Source organism: Syngnathus acus, chromosome 2 (assembly GCF_901709675.1).
Source record: "Syngnathus acus chromosome 2, fSynAcu1.2, whole genome shotgun sequence".
In the NCBI taxonomy this organism is placed as follows: Eukaryota; Metazoa; Chordata; class Actinopteri; order Syngnathiformes; family Syngnathidae; genus Syngnathus; species Syngnathus acus.
This window is the reverse complement of record NC_051088.1, coordinates 13033289-13060496: the sequence shown is the minus strand read 5'-3', so window position 1 is coordinate 13060496 and position 27208 is coordinate 13033289. Positions and strand designations below refer to the sequence as shown.

The 27208-nt window shown below is 43.1% G+C and overlaps 1 protein-coding gene across 1 annotated transcript; it reads left to right on the top strand.

Moving 5' to 3' along the window:
* The first annotated feature begins 340 nt into the window (after positions 1–340).
* Positions 341–25266, top strand: LOC119134728 (protein bicaudal D homolog 2-like). The gene is made up of 10 exons (XM_037271763.1): positions 341–868; positions 9192–9404; positions 15074–15226; positions 15423–15637; positions 15734–15956; positions 16042–16299; positions 16380–16583; positions 16663–17199; positions 17560–17711; positions 20675–25266. The coding sequence occupies exons 1-10, from the start codon at positions 629–631 to the stop codon at positions 21000–21002; spliced, it is 2523 nt and encodes an 840-aa protein (XP_037127658.1). The 5' UTR covers positions 341–628; the 3' UTR covers positions 21003–25266.
* Positions 25267–27208: the final 1942 nt, after the last annotated feature.

Sequence of the window (27208 nt, the reverse complement as noted above, 5' to 3'; positions counted from 1 at the left end):
ACCACGATTGTTTAGGGGCCGCGTCTGAACAGCGCGTTTTGTGGTTTCGTGGAAGTTATTCTCCTCGCATGAAAGTACCGGAAGCTGATTTACTTTTGTTTCAAAATAATACATTATATATATATATTTTACATTTCGTTAGGTCACGATACGTTTTCCTTTAAGACATATTTTTTGTTCTGAACATTTTATAAATAGCAAAATAAATAAAATATGGCCACAACTACAATTTTGTGATAGCAAAATAAATAAAACATGGCCACAACTACACAGTGGTTTGATATAATGTGTTTCTTTTATGTTGAAAGTCTATCCGTTTTCCTTTCGTCACATTGAGTACACGCCCACTTCTGCGGTAGAGCTGGAGCACCTCGATGGACGGGCGAGGAAAACCTAGGACCAAAACGATGAAGCTTTCCTAAGGGGTTACAGCGAAGTAACTCCCGTGGCTACCGACCGGAGTCATCTCCATGACCAAAGACGCCACACCAAAACGAAAGAGGCAAAGGCAGCAATCATGCAATTCAAATACAGACGAATTTAAGCAACTAATCGTTCCTCAAGGTTACATCGCCTGAACACGCACCGCATCCTTCTTGTCCGAGACCAGCTGTCATCCGTCATAACAATGTCCGTGGAAGATCAGGGTTACTCCGACCCTCTGCTCTTGCTCCAGGCCGGTCCAGAGTGGATGCGGGCCGAGATCCAGCGCCTGTCCCGAGAATTGGGCGAAACCACCAACGAGAAGATCCAGGCGGCTGAGTACGGGCTGGCGGTACTGGAGGAGAAACAGCAGCTCAAACAGCAGTACGACGAGCTGGAGATCGACTATGAAGGTGTAAGGCAGGAGCTCGATTTGCTCAAAGAGGTAATATGTCTAAGAAATCGTGCGTACAGTACTCAAGTATATTATTGGCCTTGAATTGAGTGATGTCAGCATTCATTTTTCAATATGTCGTTCATCAGTGTGTTATCGGTAAGCTTTCATCATAAAGTAGTTGTCTTTCATGTTGCAAGGTCAAGCTGGGGATGGGCTGCTGTACATCCAACCCCCTCTTTGCTTTAATCCTCTTTATTAATTCATGCTGCTTCTTTTAGATGTATTTTATGTCTCTGCAAGACGTTGTATGTGTGTGGCTTGTGCCTTATTTTTATTAGGTGCTGGTTTAATTTAACTTGGTTAGGACTGCTTATTTTTACCATACCAAATTGTGCTTCCACAAATCAGCACATAATTTGTTACATATCAAAGATTAAATCATATTCAAGATGCCCCCATTTGCATTGGCTTTTTTTTTTTTTTTTTTTAGCTTTTTGTACTAAAGAGTTAAAGCTAACAAGAATGAGGAGTTTCCATTGCAAGGGGAGGCTGTGGTTTGAATTTTGAAACTTTCCCGCGCAGAAGAGAGGATGATCAACTGACAGTGGAAAGCAGGTCTGTTGCAATCCGTCGGGAATGGAAAGAATGTGCCAGCTGAAGTTTCGTTCGAGTCCCATAAAGGAAGTGCCTGTTTCTTTTTCAACAGTGGCCGGAGTAAATGCCACCCTTCTCCGATTGTTTACCGTAGGGCTACAATTTGTTAATAGATTGTGGACAGAGAGAAGTGCTGCTAGGAATTAAATGTTGCCATGGAGGAGGAAAAAAACAAAACAGATTCCTGTTCTGACCCAGAACTGCAGATACTGCAGGGTCAGGTCACTGCAGCCAAGTGACAGCTGATTAAATGGTAAAGAATTTTGCCCATCCCTCCTTAGTGTTTGTGGAGAGAATATCTTAAGTAGAAATTCAGTCAAAATGCTAAAGAGTGTTCATATTTACTAACCTTCCTCCTACAAGCATAAAATGAACCGTTGACTTTGTGCCAAAGCAAGGATTCTTGCTGATCGGAGATTACTAACGTTATCCACAGACGACCGGAGCCATGTTGCTTTATCGCTTCAACCCTATCCAACAGCAGTCTGGTTGAAAGACCAAGGCGATGTTATCTGAAACGAAATACAAACACATTCCTCTCTTGTCTCTCTTGATTTCCTCCACACTGTCCGTTGAAGAAGCAGTGACTGTAATGAGACAAAATCGAAACTTGTTTACCCAGTAATGTTCTCATATGGAGTGTCCTCTTCTTCCAAGAAAGTCTCTAAATGAAACAAATGAATATTTACACTGATGGCAAGATGTTTGACGACCCCTCGTTGTGCCTTGGTCTTAGGCAGCCTGGAATAGAATGTTGAGAAAATGTTAGTGACTAAGTCGCCATGTGATGATTCTCATAAATACAATACAAATGTTTTTTTGATTGATTTTATATGTAGATGTCGTGTGGTGCAACTAACCAAAATTGGTCTTTTGTTTAGTGTTGGACAGAAACCACTGGCATTGTGTAAATATTCATTTCCGTCATGTCAGTTCTCGCATTCTGTCAAATAGCCTACTGATATTTCCACCCACACATTCATATAACTCTCCCGGCAGTGTGATAAAGGAATTTTATGCCTTTGCGTTGCTTAGTAACGGCACACTTCTTTCCCTATGCGAATATAAGCGGCGGCCAAGCTGCTTCTGCAGTTGGTGCTGCAGTGTCGATTGGCGTGTGCCAAGGGACCTTCTCATAGATTTACTTTTGATATTTCGTCATCTTAATGATATTGGTTCATGCTCGCTATTATTGTAAATAAATATACATGTGTTGATATTGTCAATTGGCAGCCAGCTGGGTTTTTTCGTCTTGACCACATTCTTCCCTCTGCTATTATTTGCATCTCTCCTGGGACACAGTGCAATCTATTATGTCCATTTCCTTCTATGTGGACAGGGGAAAGAATGAAGTAAAACTAAACAAAGGCCTTGCATGCCGTCTGGCCATCTGTTACTACGTTTTGGTATATGTGAGCTGGCTGGATCCAATCAAAGACACGGTAATAAAGTTGAGCATGGATGACTGCTGCGGTCAGGTGAAGGCACTAATGACGTTATACCGCACTACGCCGTCGGTACCAGGCTTAGGTTCTCTCAGCCGTTGTTGATATTCTTATCCTGAGCCAGTCGTCGATGACATCACATGCCACGCCTTCAACTGTCAATGCACGAGTGAGGGAAGCTATAGCGCCTATGTAAGTTTAGAGACTGTCAACTCCTCAAGTCCTGTTTAGTCACAAATAGACACTCGGGTTCACACCGGGCTCCCCTCCCTCATGTCAGTGGGGGCAACAGCTGTGCACTGTGGAATTTAACCAGACAACAATCACAACCCGAAAGTTAGTCTAAGGCCCTGATGAGATATTCTGATCATTACTTGTATCCATTCTCTACTGCAAGTCTGCAGTTAAGGGGTAATCTTTTCTAAATGGCCCTAAATAAAGAGCCAAATCCCCCTCCCCCTCAGGGGATAAGAGGATGAATCGCAACCACTATGCAGGGTTTAGAGGGGACTGGGCATCTGCCAGGCCCACCCGTTCTCGGCACCCCCCAGCCTCACTCAGGTACCGTTTTACCCCGTAACCCTTGACAGGTACGGCGCTCTGGGGAAGTAACCTTTTTCCTGGCCCAGACGTTGTCCTACTTTATCAGATGCCAAGTCTAGAGTTTGATCCTGACTGTTAAACAGACCTCCTGAACTGTAATTAAGCATGATTGCTGCTCCGTTACATGGCGAAGTTCCGGTGATGTACGGAAACAAAACAGGAATGTGAATAGATAACCAAAACAATGCCTGGCAAATCTTCCTCATATTGAATTATAGTGAGCATATTCGTCCTTTCCTGCTTAATCTACATCCTGTTTATGTGAAGGTCTTTTTTTTTTTTTTCTCAATAGCTGGATTGGGAAACTGGTGAGTTCGGGCTCACAATAACCCGGATATCTTAAAATGGATCAGAGGAAATGATCTCATATGGCTCAGCAGTGAAGTCACCTCAGTCCAAAACACGGAGGAAGTAGGGTAGCCATCTTGCTGCGTGCGCCTCCATGTGATCACCCGGCTGAGTTTATCCATTTAGTCGGCTGAATTATATTTGGACTCTTTGTCACTGTGATCTCTGACCTTGCAGTGGTTCGCGTCTCCCCTAAATTAATGTAACCAGAAGGCAGAAGCCGCAAGGGAACTCCTCATTTGAATAGGGCTTTTTAAAAGGCTTTACCTTGGGGGTTCTCTTTTTTGACGCCACAATACAATCAGACACCGGCAGTGTCTGCAATCTCTTCACACACCATAACCACTCCCCACCGATGCCCTCTATCCTCTTCCCAGACTCTTTTTAAAAATAGGCTAGTGGGTCTGATTATTTCAGCGCGTTGCTCCCAAGACACGCAAAGTGTGTGTGTGTGTGTTTTAAGACCCCGGGCATGATGACTGAAGTAAAAAAGGTTAAAGAATGGCATGAGTTGGAGTGGAAACCAACTTTAAGTGGAATTGAACGATGATTTCTCCATCTTCTAGCTTGACTTGAATCCATCAAGTCTTTTTTTAGGGCTTTGCTTTAATGGTCTGATGTTAAAATTAGTTGACCCATAACCGATTGTTAAAGCCTGCCAACGTGACCCAAAACTTGGTTGAAAAACATTTTGCACAAACTGTCAAATACAGGCTTTAATTGCTGTAAAGGAGGAAGGAAAGTCATTAAGTCAATTTATGCCCAAGAGCAAAGGCAGGGCAGATCCAAAGAGAATGTAAACAGAAAGGAGGAAACTGAGGTCTTAACTTGTGTTCTTCATAATGATTTAAAATTGAGTATAAATAATATTGATTACTTGCATTCAGACAATAATAGCGTGTATAAATAATCTAGTTCATATTTATTACTCAAAACTCTATTTTTCTTGATTTTATCGTATTCTTTGTAGCATGGGTCCATGTGTGTGTGTTTGCACATGTCTGGCCCCAGCTGCTGCTCTCCTCTGCTCTTAATGGAGTCTTCTGGGAAATTCAAGGAGTATAACATGAAATAGATAATTGAACGGAAGTCTTTGTTGGGGATGACGCAATTGCTGCTCTTGAGGGATGGGTTGAATCAAAAGAATTTTTTTTAGCAAATTTGAGTCTGGACTAGAGAGGCACGAGACTTGGCTTGACAGCAGTATGGAGGAGCACAAGCTGTGTGAGCTGAACCCTAAAACAACCATCTGTGCAGCCTTTATACCCGTCCCTTGCTCAGTCACATTATTGGCGTAGCAACCTGGGTCTTCCCAATCCAACAGCACGAACAAGAAGCAAGATCAGGCAGTTTTTGCATTGCAAATTGAGACGCCCCGAATTGAAATGGGACATTAAAGCGATAAAGCTTTAATGAGGCTGTAGAGAGACGATAACGAAACTGGTCTCCCTCGAGTCATCGTCTCTTCCTTTTGTTGAAATGCTGCTTTGCCAGCTTTAAAATAAACAAAAGCGCATGCTTCCTTTTTTGTGATTAAATAATGGTTAAGATTAAAAAATATTGTAGCTCATTATCTCAACAGACACCCAAACAATACACTCAAGCATTTCTGGGTGAAAATTGTATTTTTGTATCTCAAAATGCACATTCTACTTAATATCTTACACCAACCTCAGCATTCTACATTTATATAGAAACTTAATAATGGAATATGAGTTAAGCAGCAAAATTATTTTTTTTAACATCTCAGGGGGCGGCCATTTTGCCACTTGACTGACAACCAATCACGGCTCAGCTTCAGGTGGTGAGCTGTCATAGCTCCCAGAGAATTGCTTTTTCACCCGAGGCAAAAGCACACATTTTGAAGGAACTATAAATATCCTTCACCTTTTCATGATTTACTGTTATCTAAAACCACTAGCAGGCTTTCGCCCCACTCCTCCATTACAAAGTCGAAACTCTCCACGAGAGCCGAGCACCAGGTGCAGCCGTATCGCTTGCTGGTGGGCACACTTTAAAAAATTCATAGCCTCATGTCTCTGGTCTCTGCAGTAATATTCACAGTGGTGCTGTGGCTTGGAGCAGCTAATATTTCAACCTCCCTTCCTATTCTGTGCTGCTTTATGAGCTTTCTGTGTGAATTTCCCAGAATTGCCTCTCCTTCTGCGTAAAAGTTCAAATTCAGAACTGCTGATGAAATCCTGAGTCAATCGAGAGAAGGGGTTAGTTGATCTCCACAGATGGCCCACTGAAGGCTAAAATCCAAAGCAATCATTAGCTTCTCGCTTACTCATTAGAGCTGTGGAATTGGTGTTGGCATTGGATCCACTAATCACTAACTAGCTGTAAATTGAGTTAACTCGCGCCCGGCACACAGTGGCACGTGATGTGGTGTGCATTCCTCACAGAACCGCGTTGTTACTAAAATTAAAGTAGATGACGGATGTGTTTCAGTAAAATAGCAATTCTCGAGATACCTTCAATGCCCCACAAAAGTTGCGTAGTGAGGAGTTGATAGTCTTGAGCTTATAATGCAACACATCTTGGAGCAATGTAGCGGGCTGCTCAGTGGCCCGTGAGTGAATATGGAGACGCAGGAAGGAGGAGGGAAGATGACATTCCTGTTTATCATGGCTCCACGTGAGCTGTGATTCACGAGGCATGAGATTCCATTCACTGTGTGTGTGTGACTGATTTCCCCGTTCCTTTTTTCCACTGTTCCTCCTCAGCGGCCACATTCAGTATCTTGGCACTTTCTAAGGGAAAAAGAAAAGAAAAAAAAGGCCGTATGAGCCCTGTGGCCTCTGCATTTGAATGTCCGAACTACTTTTAGGAAGTTATTCCACAATACTGGCAAGCCTTCATGACATTGCAAAGGAATGTTGCAAGAAAGCGTTAACATCAGCAGGTCTGGTCATGTGCTTTGAGATATCACATTCGAAAGGAATGGCCTCATTTTGCCCTTATGGCATTATCTCATCAAATATTTTGCCTCAAGAATGTTATTTATGGAAATGTTCATAATCTGTCATGGGTTATTTTAGGTCAAATGATGTCTTTGTTTTGCAAGTGTGAACAAATAACTGTACTTCTCTGAATGCAATGTGCAACATCTTTGAAACAAAGAGTCTTTGACTTTTGCCCAATCTTGGAGAGACTGAAAATATTATTGATCTAGTGAGAGCGCCCATCTTTCCATTGCTCCTTAGGCAATGGATAAGAAAATCCAAAAATGTTTTCTCAGCCTTGCCACCTAAGGAGCAATGTGTCTTTGTTCTATATGTGCAGGTGCACTTTAAAATACTGGATCTCAAATGTCAGCCTCATTAAGAACCTGTTATGACACGTTATCAACAATAAGCATTGTTTCCAGTATTTTCTATTAGTGTAACCTGCGAGTTGCTGAACAACCGAGTGACGATTGGTGGGTGTAGAATTTACTGCATCCGACGAACAATGTCAACCATAGCAACTTGCTCTTGGACCACATTAGTGGAATGAAAGGTAGCTGTCTATTGTTGAAGGTAAATATGGTCTTGTGTTCTGGAGTTTGGGTTGGAGTCACAGTGCACTGCAATTATCTCAAACTTGGTGATATTTAAAAAAAAATTTGAATGTCTTTTTCCATCCTGTGTGGGTGAGCAGATCAGAGCCTGGCGGGGGTGTCTATCCTCGCCCCATAACGTTTGCACTCAACTGGAATCAGACATCAGAGGTTGTGTAGCGGGATAAGACCGTCTGTTCAATGATGTCGCTTTCAGTGATTAGAGGCAATTCGCGCTATACGCTGTAATAATGACTATAGAGCATCTTTTGATTAGCTCCACCAGAGATTAATAATCCATGCTCTCATGTCTGATGTAAAATTGCAACATATGGCGTGATGATGAAGATGAATATTAAACTGGGTAGGCACTGAGATTAGAGGCTTGGTGGCGTGTGTCCCAAAATTACAACTCCCTAAATCTGTGCTTGGGCCTTGAGATTAGAGGCCTTGAGTCAGTAGGCTTTTGTCTCTGGGTGAGCACGTTTTAAAGGACAGATTGGCGCTGAGTTTTCAGAATCCAAAATGATGGTATTCCCCCGGTTTGTGATAATATTAATCCTGTCATTTATTTTTTATCAGTCAACAAATGTTTTGCAGTTGTGCCATGCGAAACTGCAATGATCTCAGAACTCCCCCTTGACTGGGTTGACTGATTGATAGGCTTTTGTTTTGACCAAATTTTAAATGGCCAGGTAGACTAGCGATTTTAATTGGCCAGGTCGACTAGCATTACTTAAGGAGGAAATCTCTTCCTCACAACAGCCTTCTCAGACTAATCCATTATTTTCATTGGTGGCAGTAGGTTGTTTTTGCCAATGTCTGTCTGTTAGTGGGATTAGGCCAAAACCACCATGTCTTATTTCAAATGTTGGGCCATGGGCTGAAGAAGAACATGTGACCCACATTTACATACATTCTGAGACTTGGTGCTTGACTGCTGTCTTATAAGAGAATAGCTGACATTTATTTTTTAAAATCACCTTTATATAAAACCCAATCAAAACAGTAGCATACATTCCCATATTCATCTACAAAAGTTCTCAATATAGGTCAATTCGATTTGATACCGACGAGCCACATTTTATTCTCGCTAGCGCTTAATCTACTCAAGTGAGACAATCTGGCAGTAGGCTGTTCACGTGCAGGTCTGCATTCGCAGGTGAGAGCTTGATGTCGCCACAAACAAGGTCAGATTAATCCCCGCAGGTGAGATTCTAGATTACGTGAGTGAGCAAGCAAGATGACCGCTGCTGATGACAGAGTGGAAAATTAAATCGGGGAGGTGATTATGAGACGGAATTGCCTAACCTAAATTCTGCTGTGTGGCATTTTTGAGATGTATTTACTGTTTCACCACTGCAGAAGGTAGACTACTCATCATATGTGCCCTCTTTAGTTACTTAATCTGTATCAAATTCAAATAGCTTTCCCCAACCTTGTTATGATCTCCTTCCGACAGTATTAAGAGTATTAGAATCCAGGCTTCTCATGATCGCCTACTCTTTAGAGCCATTGCTCTACTTTTCCCTGTGTGTTTTCCCATCAGTTGCGGTGCACGTGCAGGGGGTGAGGATTGGGGGGGGGGGGGGGGAGGAATGTATGAAGCGGCCCAGATGGAGCTAAACTGATTATTTTTCCAGGGTGATGCAAATGCAAGCCCCGGTCCATAGCTAAGCCTCGTTGCATATCAAAATCATCCCATTCGCTTGTGTGATTGACAATTTTATTTTGGGACTTTTTGTGTTCTAACTCGGGTTGTCCTTCTGCGTTCCAGGCCTTTGGACAAGCCTACTCCAACCACCGGAAAGTGGCAGCGGATGGGGAGAGCCGTGAGGAGTCTCTTATCCAGGAGTCGGCTTGTAAGGAGGCCTACTATGAGCAGAGGGTCCTTGAACTGCAAAATGAGCTCCGGCAAACTCGTAATATTCTTACCAACGCCCAGTCTGAGAATGAACGTCTGAGCACAATCTCACAAGACATAAGAGAGGTAAGAAATCACCGAAAATGTTTTTTGTTTGTTCCTCTGTACTAACTTTGTCTTCATTCCATAAGGATCACTTTCAAACGTGCACCATTTTTTTTTTCCAGTCGGCCAAGCCTTGAGGAGTTGGTGTTTGATTGCAGCTTACATAACGTTGTCTATTTTCACCTGCCTGCTAATTATTTTTGAAAATGGATCTAACTTGAAGGAACATTTGCCTTGCGGCTCTTTGTGACGTTCTCCACCTCGATTGTACATCCTGGGTGGAGTTCATGTTACTTATTGAGGTCATGGGAAATCAATTGAAATGCTCATGAAGACGTAATATTTGCAATTCAATCTTGTTTTCTCTTAGAAATTGAAAAGTAGTCCTTGGCAGGGAATTGCTTTTCCCCAACGCATTCTACTCCAAGTGTTGATAATGCATAACCCTCATTGTCTCCGCCCCACTTTGGACAATGTCTGACCCCGTCAGCGCATCCATCGCTCGCATTCACAACTGACCTCATTAGGCGAGACGAGAGCAGCGCCAAGGCAGAGTGTGCCTTGCGTGTCTTAGCTCATGTGATGTGTGATGGAGCTAGTCGTGAGCAGAGCAGTAATCAAGTTTGAAGAGCTTTGAAGAGGCTCCGTTTGACTGAAAGACGAGGGAGACCAAAAGGGATAAACAAACTGAAAGGAGAGCAGAATTTACCGTTCACCTTCGGAATCTCTTATTTGATGTGTCCATCGACTGTAGAATAAATTTGAGGATGTTCTGTTGGAAGTCGTTTGGGTTTTTAATCTACATCCCAGTGCAACTTTCACTCTGATACCTTAACACATTCTATCACTCACGACCCTTTTATCAGAGTAGAATCTGAAGGTCAAATCAATAACTGCAGTTTAGGCTGATGGTAAAATGGAAATTAAAAAAAAAAAAACAACATAGTATAGCTGCAGGGGTTCACTGTGGTGTTTTAATGACTTATTGCTTGAGACAGATGTCAGATTAATGAAATACTTAAAAATGACATGTCTCTCACAACGACTTAAGTTCCGAAAATCTCTGAGTCCCTCTTTTTAATCGGGTCAACTGCTGCTGAGCACTGCATCCAAGTTGGTGAAGGTTGGGTGTCACGGAAACCAGATTTGTTTTGCTAGAGCCATAGTTGTTGAATATTTATATAGTATTTAAATTTGACACGAAATCCAAACAGCATGTTATGAGGTACTTTTGAAAACATGTTACTTTATTTACATTTATTGTGTACCGTATTTTCCGCACTATAAGGCGCGCCGGATTATAAGGCGCACCTTCAATGAATGGCACATTTTAAAACTTTGCCCATATATAAGGCGTACCGGATTATAAGGCGCACCTTCAATGAATGGCCCATTTTAAAACTTTGTCCATATATAAGCTATATACATTTGGCCCGCGGGCCGGACTTTGGACACGCCTGCTGTAGTGGCTCAATATTGGTCCATATATAAGGCGCACCTGATTATAAGGCGCACTGTCGGCTTTTGAAAAAATTGGAGGTTTTTAGGTGCGCCTTATAGTGCGGAAAATACGGTACACAAATTGCAGTCACAGCGTACAAGCAGGCCGCCAAGTGTTTTGCTGATGGCCTGCATTGCTGTGTCATCGGCACTTATCCGGCACCGTGGACCTCAGCCAATTCAAATCGGTTTCACGGAACTGTCTGAATCGATGACAACCACATCTTCTGCAGATAATAACCCCTCTAATGATGCTTCTGTGTGTGCTTGGCAGATTTTGTGTGGAAGGCAAATGGAGGAAGCACGGGCACCGGCGTTGGCATTGTGACTAGGCCTGAAAGAGGCTTTTGTCTTGTTGATTTTAAATTAGCCCAGAAGCTGAATCCGGGAAAGAGAGAGAGAACAGGAGATGAAAACGGCATGATAAAAAGGAAGGAAACCAAGTCTTTTAGCAAAAGAGACAGGCTTATGAGAGTCAATCAGGTTTCATCGGGAATAGTGGTGGTTCCCTGAGACACAATTTGTCTGAATAATTCAAAACGTTGTAGAAGAAAAGTGACAATCGGGCTTTTTGTGTTTCCTCTGAGGAAGAGCTTTCACAGCAGCAGCCGAGCTTGACTCGATCAAAACGTTACGCACATCACAGCTAAATCTCACAGGCTGTATGTGACGCCAACCTCACCAAATTGTATGCCTCCCGAGAACACACATTTCACACAAGACACATTTCATCGCTACGCTACAGTTGACAGGATTAAGCTTTCACAAAGAGCGGAAGACGTTGTTGGGAGGCGCACGCTAATAGGCGTGACATCATTATATTCATTTGCATGTCATAGGAATATGCCGACAGGCATTGCTTTCATTATGTGTGCAAAATGGGATTCACAATGCTAACATTGCTACAATGAAGATAGACGCTTTGTTATCAACATAATCTCGGTTTGCTTTTTGCAGCTGTCAGCTAGCTCGCTAGATAGCCTTGGCTAGTCACTGATATCTATAGATGAATAAACTGATAGACGGATAGTTTTAATATGCTTTCATCAATACAACGGATTGACATGGGTGGATTTTCATGCTACATCATGAAAATGATTGTAGAAATGTTGATTGGTTTTATTATTCTCTTTTGAAGTCATCACTTGTATGTACTATGTAGTGCACTATTTCTGACCACTGTTGAGGCAGATCAGCTCGACTGCTCTAAGTAAACCCTCCAGATGATTCTAAATTGATTCTAAACCCTCCAGATGATATTTAGGTTAGCATGTCACAGCAGCCAGCGCAATTTAATCCAACTCTACGTAATCTATCGTCTTTATAACCAATGTTTCTATTTGTAGCTTTTAGAGTCACTGGGCCATGTCAGGCAAAGATGCTTTGCCGTAAACCCCAAAAAATGTCTTTTGACTGCTTTCAGGGAGCGACTCAAGTGTCAGTCTTGATTTAAGTCTAAGCCTCAAATGAGTCGACAAGAGAATGTTTGTTTGCCGGATCGATTGATTTGGATAAATCAACAGCACAAAGCAACTAGAGTCTGACACTTCACTAACGGGGACACGTGTCTCCAGCTTTTGTCCAAATGGCCTAAAAAAACTGTTAAGTGCATAAAGGGTTAGGGTGGTCTGGCAATGTAGCGAGTCGCACAATAATGGGAAGTGTACAATCAAGCACACACTAACAAATTTCTATTCAAACTCAAAATACGCTATTTTGAAAGTATGTCATCCTGTCTCTGGCCGAGTCTGCCAGTCGACTGTAGAATGGCAAGTTGGATTCTGTGGTGTTAAGAAAATGGCCTTTAACAAAGTACGGGAATCCTAATCTACATTTGGACTAATCCTGATACTTTGCTACTGCGAGAGGAGCTATTTCCCTATTCAAGTTTTGACTATAGCCGCTTAAACACATTGGGAAATAACTCCAAGCTTTGGGGTGTTTTAAGCAGGCTCAGCATCACCATGCTGTTAAATCTTTTATTGGTGCATTTGACAGCCTTGCTGGTCCGGCTGACGTTTTGAGTCGGGACTTTTAAAAGCCTTGTGCAGTAATGTGCTTTTTTTTTACATTTTGCAGCACTCGGTGGCCTAGAAATCAAATAAATAGCAAACCATCTGCTTTGTCAAGCATACATACTCACTGTCGTTTCGATTCTTCCTTCAAACATGACTGCCTTTGAGCACTTATTGCAAAATGTGCCCACCCACTTTGAATGGAAGTGGCACATTTGTCGCTTTGTGTGTGGTGAGCGGGCAGCTGTTCAGACGTGCGACAGTTGGGGGAAGGAGCCAGCTCGTTTTCTTTTTTTTTTGGGCTCTGTCAGATGGCCATCGAACACACCTCACTATCTAATCAGCCACACACATTTTGTCACCACCCCGGGAGATGTTAGTGTCCCTTGCCTGTTTAGTTCACAAGGTCTCCCCTTTACTCTAATAACTTTCTGTCAGGCAGCCGGGGACCAGCTGACCTCGTCTTCAGTGTGCAAAGGAAATGTGTGGCACAGGATGTGAAGGTGAAAGGTCAAAGCTCTGGCATGCTTTGTAATCGGATGGAAGTGGGGGGGGCTTTTAATCAAGTTTGCTTGTGCCCTGCATTTATCTTAAATTAACAACACGGACAAATGACATTTGACCGAAAAGATACTTGAGCAACCAGCTGGCACAAATCTTCAGAATTTATTTTACTACAATATGAAGCTGTTAGAAGAGGGCAGAAGTTGGTGCCTCACAAACATTTGACTTAATGTATGATTAGGATGAAAATAAACTACCCATAAATTGTCCTGTTTTAAATATTATTTAAATGAATTTGGAAAATCTGTCTCCTAATATTTTTTCCCTCTTTTTCCTTGCCAGTGTCATTGTTAGTATCTCGTACGCCGGATATTATGCTGTTATTTAACTAGCAAAGTAGTTGAAACTCCCTTTTGCCGCCCTACAATTGATTGGAATATAATTAAATCAACATTAAGTGCAATAACTCATTATGTGCATCTTTCGGAGGGCCATTATGACTGTCAACCCAAATAAATGTATGAGCACTTCATATACAGTAAAAGCTACAAAACAAACTGACAAATAACTCGTTTTCAAATCAGACAAGTAAAAATTGGTCAAATATTAAAAAAAAAAAAAAAAAAAGATATTGTTAAAAGCGAAGAAAATTTGCAATTCTATTAATGACACAAATTTGATGCACAATTTGTCTTCACAGGCCACATAAAATGGTGTGACGGGCTGTATCTGGCCCCCCGGGCCTTGAGTTTGACACCTGTGAGCTATATGGTGACGTGCGCTTACATAAATTAGCAGCACTGCCGCACAGCAACCCCCCCCACCCCAACTCATTAGACATGCGCAACCCCACCCCAATATGAATCATTAGACTTTAAACATCTGCCGCCACTCAGCTCTGCACGTGGGGATTATGTATTTCATGCGGCAAACATAAAGGGCGTTGTCCTCACCACTTCCGATTTGACGGAGAAGTTGTCCAGTCTGATTTTATGGAATCATCTTGCATGCACTGGCTTAATGTGATTGGTGTGAGTGGTAGTGGCCACATGGCAAAGGGATTGGCAGGCTAATGATGTAGCTATTAGGTCATCTCTGCTGAGAGTCCCACGTGCTCCCCACACGGCTCAGACGATGACACCATCTCCGGTGTGCTTTTTACTTCCTTTCTCACGTCAGCAGATCACACGATTGTTTTTGCTGCTTGGCTGCTGTGCCAAAAGTAGATGAGTTTGTAATAAAAAAATCAGGCTGGTGAGTAGAAATGATGGCGTCGTTACAGATTTGCGGCTACAAGTGGGGGAAGGGGCTTTCTCTTGGCGCTCATCTTCTTATAATTGATGAAGGCTTTTCTGCACTGTGTGTCAGTGTGCCAGCATGTCATTGCTAAAATGTACTACATTCATTGCACGTCATCAAGTAGGCTTAAGTGTATTTTTGTGGCATCACAGCCGGAAAGACACCTGGCATCTCATGTCATCATCAAGCGCATGTTGGTTACGACCAGATGGAGATTTGGATTTAGTTAATGAGACAAGCTGACAACGCAACAGAGTCCTGTCACTCGATATTTCCTCCACTGCTGTGTTTTAAAGTTTGCAAAGGGTTTCACTGACAACTCTTTGTCTTTCTCTTTTGTCTCGGATGGGCCGTGTCACTTGGATGCCACAGAGCAGCCAGATGTTGGAGCTCCAGAGGAACCAGTTGCGCGATGACATCAAGGAGTACAAGTTCCGCGAGGCCCGTCTGCTGCAGGACTACAGCGAGTTGGAGGAGGAAAACATCTCGTTGCAGAAGCAGGTCTCGGGGCTCAGGCAAGGCCAGGTGAGCTGGAAAATTTTATTTTTAAGGATTTAATTTCAACACTGCAAAAGAAGTGCTGAATTCAGATTTAATGACGATATATTTTTCAGCGGGGTTTTTGCCCAAGATCTCTGTTTTGGTGTCCTTCCTAAGAAAAAGAAAATAAAACAAGACAGTTCCACATCATTTAGATTGCTCTGCTGATTTCCCTGCCTAGGTTGAATTTGAGGGTTTGAAACATGAAAGCCGTCGTCTGGAGGAGGATATGCAGTTCCTGAACAGCCAACTGGAGGATGCCATCCGCCTGAAGGAGATTGCTGAGCGCCAGCTTAGTGAAGCTCTCGAGACCATCAAGACTGAGCGTGAGCTGAAAGCCTCCCTGAGGAAGGAGTTGTCCCACTACATGAACATTGGTGACACTCTCTACAACAGGTAAGCGGTGAACAGAAAAATAATCTTGGCATCATCTTTAAAATACCATGAGAGGTTCTCACACCACCCTCACTCCCCCCTTTGCATTCCTCTTAGCATCTCTCTGGATGGCCTCAAATTCTCCGACGATGCCAACACCGAACCCAACAACGACGACGCTCTTCACGGTTACGAGAATGGCTTCAGCAAGCTGCTTACTGACGACAACCGCATGTTCAAGAAGGAAGAGCTGTTTAACCCAGCACCGGGTCTTGTGGATGACCTACTAAGCGAGCTGAACATCTCTGAGATCCAGAAGCTTAAGCAGCAACTGATTCAGGTTTGCGGTTTGGCTGAGCTCAAGTATTGTAATATATGGACTAGTCAGAATGTTGTTCATCTTCTTTATGATCATGTCTCTCCAGATGGAGCGTGAGAAGGTCAACCTGCTGTCCACTCTTCAGGATTCCCAGAAACAACTTGAGCAGGCCAACGGCGCTCTGTCCGAGCACCAGGAGAAGGTGAACCGTCTGACAGAGAACCTTAATGCCATCCGCAAGCTTCAGGCCAGCAAGGAGCGCCAGTCGGCCTTGGATAATGAGAAGGAACGCGACAGCAATGAAGATGGAGACTACTACGAGGTGGACATCAATGGGCCTGAGATCCTGGAGTGCAAATACAAGGTTAGAAGGTGGCCTGGAGTTGAATTGCGTAGATAGAATGAGTTAAGGATGTTTACTTCCCATTATCTTTGGCTTTCTAGGTTGCTGTTTCAGAAGCTGGAGAGCTGAAGGAAGAACTCAAGACTCTAAAGGCAGAGTACCAGGCATGTCAGTCCCGCTATGAAGAGGAGCATAACCGGCTGGAGAACGATGTCACTACGCTCGGAGAGAAGCTGTCCACTCTGGAGGAGACAAGAGGTTTAGAGAAAGACGAGAAGGAAAAGATGGAGAAGGAGCTGCGCAAGGTATGTTGAATCTGTGATCCTACTTGAAAATCAGCATCAAGTCTGTTCGAGCTCTTCATTTCCGTCCCTTTGTTATCAGCTAAGCGACGTGGCCGGTGAATCTCAGGGCAGCCTGAATGTGGCTCAAGACGAGCTGGTCACGTTCAGCGAAGAACTGGCGACCCTCTACAACCACGTGTGCATGTGCAACAATGAGACCCCCAACCGCGTCATGCTCGACTTCTACAAAGAGGGCAAGGGCGGGCGTAGCAGCCCTGAAGGCCGCGGCCGCCGCTCTCCCATCCTGCTCACCAAGGGCCTCTTCCCCGAGCCCCTTAAGACCGAGCCCAACGATGGTGCTCCGTCTCTGCCTTCTCCAGTGTCCGACCACCGTCGCGAGCCCATGAACATCTACAATCTGGTGGCCATCATAAGGGACCAGATCAAGCACTTGCAACTAGCCGTAGACCGCACCACAGTGCTGTCGCGCCAGAGGGTGGCTTCTCTGGAGCTCGGCGCCGTGGCCGACAAGGACAAAGTGGCCTGCATGGAGGAGATCCTCAAACTGAAATCCCTCCTCAGCACAAAGAGGGAACAGATTGCTACTCTGAGGACTGTTCTGAAGGCTAACAAGCAGGTTGGTTTGTCTCTTGCAGATAATTTAAGATCACAAACATTTGTCAGTGTGTCTTGAAGGACAGAAATAGAAGATAGGGGGGGATAGAAGCTCCTCCAAGGCTTTTCAGCTGTTGAGCAAATGTGGATGTGGTCCATTGCTAACTTGGGTGGGGGCAGCCACCGTTTGGTATCAGCTGCACAAAGAAAAGGAGCTGTTGCCCCTTTAAAGTTTGTGTGGTTGAGTCACAACAGAGACATGAGAGCTCCTTATTTATTCACAACTGACTAACAATAGAATCAAGCTACCCGTATGATTTGTTAATGATTGTCCTTGGTATCACACCTCATAAGTTTTGTGTTATCTTGTCGTTGCCTACAGACTGCTGAAGTTGCTCTCGCCAACCTGAAGAGCAAGTACGAAAACGAGAAGGCTATGGTGACTGAGACCATGATGAAATTGAGGAATGAGCTCAAAACCCTTAAGGAGGACGCGGCCACCTTTTCCTCCCTCCGAGCTATGTTTGCCACACGGTAAGACTTGCCACAGCTTTCCCACCTCTCCCCCCCCCCGTCCGTTCATGTGAAATGTGTTGGAGGATTATATAAGTGTACATATGTCAGCTATGGTCTCAGTTCTTTCCTAAAATTGATTTGCGGAAATAGTCTACAGATTTGAAAGTACTAAAAGCAGGAGAAGGTGTACAGCATCTGTTTTTGTTGTGTCTGTTAGTGTGTCAAAGAAGAGGCTCGATGGTCCAATGCTCTCATTCATCTTTTCGTGAGTGATTGGAATAATGAAGCTTCAAATTAGCTTTGTTGTATTTTTTTGACTCCTCTAGTTTGCACTCTGATCAACAATGGGCTGAAAGCACAGTGACTTGGCTTTTTTTAAAACTCCTTTATTTAAACCACACTGCCATCTGGAGGAAACAAAAAGTACAGCAACTGGTTCATGAAGCAATTTTGAAGCTTCATTTTCCCATCACTATTTTTTGTATCCCAAAGAGAAACTGGTCAAATAATCTGTGTGTAATCCCACTTTAGTTTGGTCTGAATTTCACATCCACATACTATATCCGCATATGTCCTTTGACATGTTTACTTTTGATTATGCTGAAAAGTGTCAATTCCCTCCTGAGCCTTGCTTTGCTGCTATTGCCCTTATGGTCTTGTGAACATCATCCCTAACCCAAAATGGCTGCTGTGAGACAGCTCTCTGTTCCACATTTGTGACTCAATCCACAGCCCGGTTCAGCTCGAGGTCCAAGGGGACATGGGCTGTATTAGAGAGTGTTGATTTCCTTTCAGTTTACTGAGATTCAACATAAACAACTCCCTAGTCTACATGGCCACGGGTTGTCTATGGAATGCTGGAAACAAGCTCTTTAATCAATTTTGTTGCTCTTCATCATGTGTTTCCCCTCCTCCAAAACACATCCTTTGAGGACAATATCTGTCAGGCTCTGGTTCTGTCAGCGTTCTGTTTCCTCCGCATGAATTACAGTCTGTGTACGGGATCCTTATATTGGTATGTAAATTGTGTCCCATACAGCGGGAGGTTGGTTAGGTTGGGGGGGGGAGACTGTGTGAGGGACTGGAGCTTTCTCACACTCCCTTCTCTTTGTGTAGCCACCCCTCCAGCCTTCTTCGCTTCTTACGTCTCATGAAGAAGAAAGGGAGGAAAGTCCTTCACATGCTGTGGGAGTCCATGTGATTTTTGTCTTTCAAGCCGCAGCTTGTAGAGTCATGTTAGTTCTTGCCTCTTCACATTCCCAAGACATGTTGTCATTGCAGGCTCCCTCCGATTAACAGTCCAGCCATTTGCCTGAGTCACTTTTGCTCCTCACCCTTGTCAGACCTACTGCTCCTATTGTCTCCCGTCATCATTCAATTAAACCTCTCCTCCTCTCTCCACCCATTTGAGGGATAGCCAACCGCGACCAATCGCGTTCCAGACAACACAGCAGCTGTGTGTGTTTGTGTGCTTCTTCGCGATTCGGAATTACGCAGCATGAATGATGCAATAGTTGAGGGATCATGTGACACATAGATGGTCACCACACAATGAAAAGATGCTGTTTGTTAATGTTCTGAATGCCCTGGTAAGTATTTAGCGGCTTTCTCACTGCCATTGTGCCTTTCACACCAGCGCAGAAATGCTCCTATTGTATCCACACAGTCCCAAGAATAGACTCCTCGGTTGTTTTCCCGGGAAAACCCCTCTTAGCCTCCACCCGCACTTAAGTCGACTCCACCCGTCCGCCCTCCCGTCCTCGTCCTGGTGGGTTTAATGAAGCAGGACTGATCCCTTTTGTCTAGTGTGTATCCCACTGGGAATCAAACTGGGAGGGGCTAAGGTTATGTTTGTCGGGTTCACACTCTCTAAGCACGTGGAACATGCACGCAGCAAAACATCTGCACGTGGTGTCACTGTTTGGAGATTGTGCCGTCGAGATATTTAAAACAATAGTATCCATTGGACACATGGTTTAAAATGCCAAAATTACATGTAGAAAAAAGTTTAGAAAATTATTTGGCCTGAGAGTTGGTAAACAAAAAAGCGATCAAACAAAATGTGTAAGCTAGTGGGCCCTAGCATTATACTTTAGCTGAAAATGTATTTATAGAAAGAAACTCAGACACAATATGCAGCAAATATGTAGCAGAAATGGAAATAGGAGAAGGGTGAGGTAACCATGCGAGAATATACCAAATAAAAGACTCATCCTTCAATGTGGGTGAGGTGTTCGCCAAGGAATGGCACTTTGATTTCATTGTCGGCGACTTTGTGAGGGACTCATTGTCACTTTTTTTACCTGATGGATGACATTGCTATAGTGTAGCATGCAGGCAGTATTGTGGGACACAAAGATGACAAAACAGTGACTGTAATATGAGCTCACTTCTGTTTGAAAAGTTGAAATGTGGTATGCGGGGCTGCACCACATAGTTTTGAACAATTCTGATTGTTTCTAAGTTCTTCATATTTCAATTCATATTTAATTCTGTGACCTTCCAACACGTTTTACAATTTTGTTGAAAGCCAAATGACCGGAAGCTATTTTAGTAAGATGAACAAGATTTGAATTCTTTCCCTTTTCTATGTGTAATGACTTCTTGTAAGTGGCTCTTGATTTTCCAAGTAGAGAGAGTTTAAAATAAATTCCCATTAATTTATGCATACTGGAACCAGTTCAGTGACAAACTCTTTAGACCCGACTACTGCAGGTTTGCATAGATTCGGAGGCTCAATCGCTCCACCTAGTGGTGAAAGAAAAACTGCGTGTGTGTTTGCAATGCAGTACATACAAGTGGACCAGTAAACATGTACAACTTTATTTGTTGTACAAGTACATTAAAGCAACGCGTATATTCATGCCACTCAAAGCATAACCGTGTTGTTGGATTTAACACTTTGGTAATGATCAAATTTTCAAGCGAATCGAATGCTAATGCACCCATTTGCTTTTTTCCGTCTCATGGTTCACCTCCAGGTGTGACGAATATGTCAGTCAGTTGGAGGCCATGCAGCGACAGCTGGCTGCGGCAGAGGATGAAAAGAAGACCCTCAACTCTCTTCTGAGGATGGCCATCCAGCAGAAGCTGGCTCTGACGCAGCGCCTAGAAGACATGGAGTTCGACCACGAGCAGATCCGCCGCCCCAAAACCCGCAAGGCCACCTCAAGCGCTGCTGGCAACCCTAACCAGGGTCTCACCTGCGGTGGCTTGGGCCAAGCCGAGCACGGCAACGCCACGCCCGGCGGCCTCCTGGGAGGCCCCATGGTCTTCTGCAGCGAGAAGTACAAGATCTACTGCGATTGAAGCGGCTGCTGAGTCTGCTGTGTACAGAGGGGAGGGGGCAGGTCTTAGGGCCAGACCCTTCCTGCCATAGTGTTTAAGAGCCCCACTCGCTCGCTTTGCTCTCTGGTCGGCCTGTGCTCCTCTTGGGACTACTGTGTGATTATCCATCTGCTTGTGTGTGCTAGTGTAAAGGCTTGCCGATCCGTAGGTGGACTGTACAGCGTTCACGAGACGTCGGGACTGTAGTAGACAAGCAAGGCATGTTTGGATTGTGCGGTCCTGATGATGTTCAGAGGACTTTGTGGATCTACCGGCGTGTCTATTCTTTCCATCGTCTTTGTGCTGTACATAGGAAGCACAAGGTGGCGTTTGCGCTTTGTGCTTCTGCCTCCTGAGTGTGTTTGTTGCCCGGCAACAATGACACATTACGGAGGCGGATGCGTTGAACGGGAGGATGATCAGTTGGCACGGGTGCTCCTTGCAAAGCTCAGCTCACCACTGTTTACATGATGATTGAACAAAATGATGCAATCTCACCCCGTGAGGGGGAGTGCTGTTTGAATCAATAGGTGAAAATCAGGATTTTTTATTTTTAAACCAAGCGGAGTAAAGGAGCACCTGTGACCGCGGCCGTTTGATTTCAGGATCGCTTCGGAAGTTCAAGCTAGCTCGGGCACAGTAGAAACGCATGGCTTTGCAGCTGTATGAGCTTTTTAAGTGCTTTTCCGTTCTCGAGCTGCACGGTTAACTCGTCAGTGAGGAGTTAGTTGTGCGCTGAAATGTAAAGGGAGGGGGGGGGGTGTCTCTCCAATGTGACTTAGCTAAATCGCATTGGATTTTTTTTTTCCAGCCATATGAGGAGGGAGACGGCATATTTGACAAATCGATCTCCAAACCTAAAATAAGTGCGCTTCAGCATACTCTAGGTGCCTCAGGTTCAACCTTTTGGCAAAAAATAGATTTTCTTGATTACTGTGAAGAGAGACGCACGCTATATAGTTTTGAACAAAAATGATGACAGTATTTTCAATCCTAAAAGAGCACAAATTGGATGATGAATCTCCAGACAAACAAAGCATGCGGCCAAAGTGCCTGACAAAGGGAACACTTGATATGTTTATCTGACGATGTGAAATCCTGACCTTGTGTCCAACTCTCCCTTCCTCTCTAGTCCCCAATTGGCCACGAGGAGCATTTTAGATTGCCAGCATCCCTCCCAAGGTCAACTTTCAAGTACAAGTGAGGATTTGTGAGTTATGTCCTCACTCTTGTGTTTAACCCTTTAGAGTTCGTGTGCGTGTTACTGATGTTTTTTTTTTTCTTTTGTATGTGAGGACAGAGCTGTCTTAGTAGCCAGAATAGCTTTAACCGATTGCCGAACTTTTGTTACGCAAATAGTAAAAAATACGAGTGGGGCTTGTGTTTAATCCTCAATGTATTGCTGGTGAATCATAAAAACATTAGCTTTATGATTCATAAAAAAAAAAGCAGGGTTGATGCGAAGGATTCCTGCAAGATTGAGCAAATTTTGCAATTTTTTTTTGTACTACCAATATATAAGAAACTCTATATTCTTAATACGATCTCATTCAGGTGAACAATCTTGCAGGATCTGCTACAGTATTTGTTGCTCTCCAATGCAAAGAGAGCGACGTAATGTCAGCGCCGCGTCAACCCTGCTTGAGTAAAAGCGACCGCTCACCGCATGGAGACGAGCGGGAGAAGATAAGCATAAGCAAACCTTCTTTGGAGGTTCGTCACTCTTCTGTTGACTCTTCACGTAACCCACATGTACGACAGTGATGGAGAGAAGTAGAGGACGGAGAGATAGTTGTTAATGTGGATTGAAGAGAATTCGAAATATTTGAGGATTGGTTTAACCTCAAGGTAGAAGCTCAGAAAAAGCTGAGCCCAGGATATGTGGTCTTGGCTTGGATTATAAACCTGTGTCCATCTGACATGACATCATCATAGCATGTCACCCGATAGCCTCCTACCTCTTCGTCTTTCCGTCGCTCGATACACTATCATATTTAAAAAAAAAAAAACATCCTGCATGTCAAAAGCACTACTCATGAATTTATGTACAATTAAAAAAAATCATCTCTGCTCGTGCACTGAAAGAAAAAAAAGTTGGGTGAGCTCAAAATTTTAAGGCAACAAACATAGCTAGAATTTTGTGTTGGGCATTTCAACAAAATATTTGATATTTTGCTGTTGTGAAAATTGGCTTGACCGTGTTTCACAACAAAGAGGTCAGAGAACTGTGTTGTCTCTGAACTTAAAAGATGAAAACAAAAAACAACTCTGCAAATTATTTTGGAGCAAACTAATTGCTTTGTTGTTGCTAACTAACATTGTTGCCATAAATGTCAGTCAATTGAAATTACCGAATGGCTTCAATAAGATCGCAAAAAGTCACGTGAATTGATTTTGATTGGCTCCTACCAGTGTAAATCCGGGAGAGATGTTTTTTTTGTCCATTTTTTGTTTTTTGTTTGTTTTTAAATCTGTGCACTTTCATAATATAGAATTTTAACCAATTATGATTAACCCTTTAGGAAAGTGTGGTAGTACTATGGTTTGTGAGATATTTAATATAAGATATTACAAAGATAGTTACAAGTATGTGCGTCCAACAAAATATGTCCTCGACTAAAGTTTACTTCACAAACCACAGAGCTACAACTTTTGCCTAATCCTAAAGGAGTGATACATCAAGTTACTCACTCTTTCACTTGATACGTTTCCTCATTTGTTGTGCTGTTATTTATCTGTTATGTTCGTTCTACTGCCATATTCGCCACAAAAATCCAGGGTGATCTAATTCTGGGGTTTTTTGCATATTTATTATTCCTAGGAATAGTTCAAAATAACTCGATGAAACTTGACAACGCTCTCGCGTGAATCGGTAAGTTACGTCTCGGGGGAAATTTTGGAGCGACTTGATTTTTCCCGAGCTTCTTACCGAGGGCGTTCCATTGAAACGGGAATCACTGACCTTCAGAATTCTTTGCAATAGCGACCATTAAATTCCAAATTGGAATTGTTTCATTCTCTCTTGGTTTATCGTGCCAAATCTTGGTACACCATTTTTGGTCTGACAGACAAGCACCGACTGCAAAAGGTGTCAGTCGGGCTGAGGAGCTTTTTGCTTTGTTTTGTTCTTTGTTTCCGACCAGTAGTGCCTTTCATTGTTTCAAGGGAGAATTTTAGACGAGCGTTTTATGGTTTTTTGTCTCTCCGGGCCCTCGAGGGGCTCGGGAATCAAAATGACTCTGAGCAGCAATAAGCGCAAAGGGAATTGTGCCCCTTTCTGCATGATTAAGATCATTTTAGAATTAGCTGAGTAAATCCAAGATTGTTTTGAATTGTGCAGGTCAGTGAATCCTCTCAGTAAATTCAGGGGTATTAACAAAATGTTTTGTTTTTCAATCAAACTTTGAGAACCAAAAGTCCCTTTGGCCTCCTGTTGTTGAACAAACGGCTCCAAGCATCTTTAATGTGTTTGTGTAGCTAAGTGTGTTATTGGAAACTACAAGCGTTGTTTGGTGAAGGTCATGAGGTATTGATAGTATTATTGGAGGGAAAAAAATGTGCAGAGAGCGCATTTTATCTTGTTATTTGCAAATTTTTTGTCTTTTTTTTTTTTTTACATTATTAAGCAATTTGTTTTCAGGAAACAGAAAACTAAATTAGCATCAACAAGCGTCAATAGTGCCATGCTAGCCAGTGCTCGTTTGTTGAGGCGTCAAAAGTTAACAAAATTGAAGTGAAGCTAACAAAAAAAAAGTGCAATTCTAATACTGTTAGAGTTAAAAAAAAAAAAAGTTTTCTGTTTGCTGGAAGCGGCGGCATTGTGATAATTAAACTAGCCGTGCAAACTTTATATTGTCATATTGTGTTTTCAGTATTGATCCATAATAAGAGTTTGATATCTTTATATAAAATAATGACTTCATCTGTACGTTAATATTTATTTGACTTGTCATGCAGTACTGTATTCTTATCAATAATGTGCATTATGATTAGTGGTCTTTATTACAACTAAATGTCATATGCATGTTTATCAGCTAATGGGACCTTTACACAGCGGTGAAAACAAAACAGGTAAACTTTTTAGGGTTTTGGGGAATTAGAAAATAAATTAAGTGAGATGAATCAGATGTATTACTGCTGAAATAACCCGGTTAAAGTGTTTGGTTTGTTTTCCAGCTCGGATGTGGTCCAAACTGTGTAAAGGTAGTCATGATGGCAAAAATCAATAAAAGTGACTTAAGTCGCATTGTGTGTCAGTGGGTTTTTTGTGTGTGTATGTGCTGTATACAGTAGCTCCTCCACAGCAGTAGATGCAGGGTTAATTTGGAAAGTGTGTGGTGAAACGTAGACGCTTGAACACTCCCAGATGGACGGCAGGCACAGCACAGCTTCCCAGCTGTGGAAGGCTTCAGGATCACATTTCATACAATGCACAACAACACTCCCACTGCTTCTTCCCGGCCTCCAGACTCAACCGCCATCTCCCTCCTCCTCTTTCCTCGCTTCCCTCTGGGGACACACCCACTCATCTCATCGCAGCGAATTTCCTCTGACCTTTAGTGCCCCCAGCATTTCCTGCCCAGGCTGTGGAGACCAGCTCTCACTTTCAACAACAGTTGTTGGGCTCTCAGCATAAATCTAAAATGACGGTATCACTGACATGTTACATTTGGATTTACACGTAAAGTAAAAAGTAATACAAAAATATGAATAAGGTATATAATAAATGAATTTTATGGCATGAGATAAATGTGTCCCTTTCATTTCCTTGCTTTATTTTATTGTCCTGTGTCCTCTATTTGGATCTTTAATAACCCTAAAAAAGAAAAAGAAACGGGTCACGAGAATGCATCACTATACGTACATAAATGACGTCACTATTGTGACAGGAAAGTATCCCTGCATGGATCTCTCACTAGGATGGACTGGCAGGCAAAATGTGGGTCAGTAGGACTGCTCCCATGACTCCATGCAGTCACGTTAAGGGCGGAGTCACTCAGCGAAAACAGCTGTTTCACATCGCAGATCTTGTGAGCATTGTTTAAAAGCACCACTAGGTGTCGCTAGAAGACCGTTTTAGTTGAGATTCGGCACAGCTCTCGCTCGAGTCAATGTTCGATTTAGTTTGTGCCTACAAAGAGCCCTCTTTATGAGAATCAACCATGTGATCAATCCATGTGGACCCTGAAGGAGCAATGAGCCATGATCAGCTGGTCGGAAGGAGGATACACTCTCACGTGGGACATGCACATTTTCAGAAGAGAACCCACTGGAGCAGGAATAAGCAAATGGGGCTTTGAGCTTGGCCTCATGATGTGATTCAACGCCGACTCACTTGAGTTTTATCCCCACTGCACATATTTGACTGTGCAGTCACTTCGAAGATGATGACTTGACACAACATGCCACAAAAAATAAACTATCTGTGCAGTAAACCATAATTGTTAAAGAGGTTTGCGGTACATTTACCACTGTGAATGTTCATTACAAACCAAACCCCCCACAGTAGTGTTAAATTTGATTCAAACAGTAGGAGGCTTCTTTACACCTCTCAATGAGAAACAATCCTGACAAGCGTATCAAATCAGTGTGGGTGATGATTAGCATTATAAAGGATTTGAATTGTGGAAAAGCAACCTGCCCATCAGTTGTGGGGTTTGCACAGGTTTGATTGCCTTAAATGTAGTTAGCTCCGTCTCTTGCCTGTAGATTTTAGTATAGAGGTTCCCCTCAAGGCAATGGGGGGGGGGCTGTTTGTATGGCCTTGGTTGACTTGCTGTAAATCATCATGATGATAAATGTCATCAGTGGTTGGGCACACTTGTCATATGACTTGGACTCAAGTTGACTCGAGGCGCTGAGTTGATGACTTGCAGCTTTATTACGACTTCACTTGAACTCCATGAATTGACGAGTCATTCTCTTTACATCCAAAATCCATTTCTATGAGATTAGAAGCTACAAAGATGAATACATTGGGATTCAAGGATTTATCTTTTGATGAAACCAGTAAAAAGACAAATCCAACATACAAGGTAATTTGAAAATAACACAGAAATACTCCCACATTTACCTGTAAGCAGGCTGAACTGTGAAGATAGTTTTTCAGACTTCGCAGAGACACAACTGGAGTTCATTTACAACTGTACTCTTGAGTTTGCAAAAATGGGAGTCATGGCTTGCCAATT